Raw genomic sequence first — 2,432 nt, 5'->3', positions numbered from 1 at the left:
TGTGTGTGTGTGTGTGTGTGTGTGTCTGTCTGTCTGTCTGTCTGTCTGTGTGTGTGTTTGTGTGTGTGTGTGTGTCTGTCTGTCTGTCTGTCTGTCTGTGTGTGTGTGTCTGTCTGTCTGTCTGTCTGTCTGTCTGTCTGTCTGTCTGTGTGTGTGTGTGTGTGTGAGCGTGTGTGTGTGTAATTGAGGTATTTATAAAATACAAAAAGTCTTTATTCCTTTAAATATCTTACTGAACAGTAGTATAAGGAAACACAAGCAGTGTGAGAAATGAAAAACAATCATGAAATTGAATCCAAAAACATACCTCAACATGCAGAACAAATGAATAATAAAAAAAAACTTTTATTTTTCACTTCTGTAGCCTTTTTTGTCCCAAGAGTGGGTGCGTTTTATTAGTCCAGAGCAATAAGTTATTGATCATTTCTCACCTGTTTAAAGAGCGCATGGATCGTGAGTTTGACTTCATTCCCTGGATCCTTCTTCAGAGCTCCTAGTTTCTCTTTGGCCGCATTGAACTCTTCTACTGATGCTCCCATGAGTGCAGCTTTACTGGCTCTGAACATAAATCATCAATATATTACAATGACAGCACTACAATTCAGTGTCCCATTATGTGCTTTTATGTAAAATTATGAATGGGAGCGTGCGTGTGAGAGGTGAAGATCTGACACTATGAAGGAGGGTAAAGGTCAGTGCAATCTCAAGGCAAACACAAGGTTCAGGAGCATTTCTATTGCAAAGCGCAACATGTCTAAAGAGCAATAATAGAAATACTGCAGACTGTAATGTAGTGCATCTCGTGTCTGAAACTGCTCAAAATAAGCGCTCAGTTCCAAACATATCTCTAATAAGATCTCTCTTACCGGACGAATCGATCAAATCTCCACGGTGAGAGAAGTATGATAACAGCAGTCATAACAGTGACTCACACTGATCAAAGTCTATGTTCACAATAACCAGGCGATTCCGAAACTGTGCGCTGCTGTCAATCATCTGTCAGTTCATCTAACTCCGCCCACTAAACCATCTCCGCACTAAACAATCTTATTCTCACTCTCTTATTCTCATGTTGAAATGTATCGTTACAAAACAATTACTGCCGCCTCCTGGTTGGAGGAATGGGATTTGCCTTTTACATACAGATATTATTCTAATTTAAGAGGATATTGAGCTAGGGTGTTTGAAACAAATTGGTAGAGAAAACAAGCATTTCACTCAAACCTTGGAAGAATTTAAATCAACATTTGAGATCTAAATTATCGACAGTTTAACAACGTTCAATGGCAATTTTCTGGCTACAGAAGGACCTGTTAACTCAGAAGCATTGCATTTTTAAGTTGGCTTGTAAATATACTTCCATGCCAATTAAAGTAGCTTTTGAACAGCTGAAAATCAAACAGAAATTGTAGGCCATAACAGAAACTAGAAGCTAAAAGGTTGATCAAAAATTATTTTCGATAGAAATTTCAACATACAAGAGAAAGCTATCAAAAATATTTCAACTTTTTAAATGTTGAAGGTGTGATTTTATTGAGGGCCAAATTACTCAGTTAAATCAATGAATATTGAAATATTTACATAAAGTATTAGGGATGGCCCAAAATCATTAAACTCAATCATTAAATTTGATACAATCATTAAATACACAATAAATTAATGAAATGCATCTTTAAATCTGGTGTATTCTGAATGGTGAATTCATAGTGGTGCATTCATGCCTGCAAGGCAGGGACGTCTAAGTTATCAAATCTAGTGAAGGTAGATGCGACGACCAACCGGCAGCCGCACAAATATCAGCAATAGAAATCTTGCTGGATCACGTCCAGTAGGAAGCCATTCCTCTGGTGAAGTGGGCCCTCACACCTATAGTACACCGCAAGCCCACTGAGGCATAAGTCAGGGCTATAGCATCTACTATCCAGTGAGATTCGTAACCGGCAGCACTTTATGACGATTTCCACTGCGTGGTACGACTCGGTTCGGCACGGCTCAGTACGGTACGGCACGGAACGGCTCGGCTCGGTTTGCGTTTCCACTGCAGTTCAGTACCGCTTTAGAGTGGGCGGGATTATGTCGTTTATAGTTGCGCCGCCTCTACTGCCGCGACTCCTGAAAAACGTTTTCATTCTGCCTCACCCCATCAAGCTCTTGCTGGATCCGCTCCTCTGCTATCGACGAGAAGAACGTCTGTATTTCCTCAACAGACAGCGAAACAGCCACTTTTTGGTTGTTAAAAAAGGTGCGCTCGTTTAAAACAGTTCAATCGTTCGATCCTTCGCTGGCTGTGCTGATTTAAACCTAGCGGTTCTGTTGTGTTTGTGTCGCAAGTTCAGTGACGCAGGTAGTGACGATTCTCTCCGGCCAATCCGTGATCAGCAGAGTTTACACGTCACGTTTTGGTAACGGTACGGTTCACTTGGAACCTCAAC

At 40.9% G+C, this 2,432-nt stretch overlaps 1 protein-coding gene across 1 annotated transcript in view; it reads right to left on the bottom strand.

The window, feature by feature from the left end:
- The window catches only part of LOC107734391 (enoyl-CoA delta isomerase 2, mitochondrial-like), an 11,184-nt gene extending 10,171 nt beyond the window's left edge, over window positions 1-1,013 (bottom strand). Inside the window, exons 1-2 of the mRNA XM_016546336.1 lie at window positions 867-1,013; window positions 432-558 (exon numbers count right to left, since the gene is read on the bottom strand). Of these exons, the coding sequence (XP_016401822.1) occupies window positions 432-558; window positions 867-919 (180 nt within the window). The 5' untranslated portion in view covers window positions 920-1,013. The remainder of the gene's footprint in view (window positions 1-431; window positions 559-866) is intronic.
- Window positions 1,014-2,432: the final 1,419 nt, after the last annotated feature.

This window comes from Sinocyclocheilus rhinocerous, unplaced genomic scaffold (genome assembly GCF_001515625.1).
Source record: "Sinocyclocheilus rhinocerous isolate Xijiao unplaced genomic scaffold, SAMN03320098_v1.1 scaffold940, whole genome shotgun sequence".
Lineage (NCBI taxonomy): Eukaryota > Metazoa > Chordata > Actinopteri > Cypriniformes > Cyprinidae > Sinocyclocheilus > Sinocyclocheilus rhinocerous.
The sequence above is the reverse complement of the archived record's forward strand: the minus strand, read 5'-3'. Positions and strand labels throughout refer to the sequence as shown.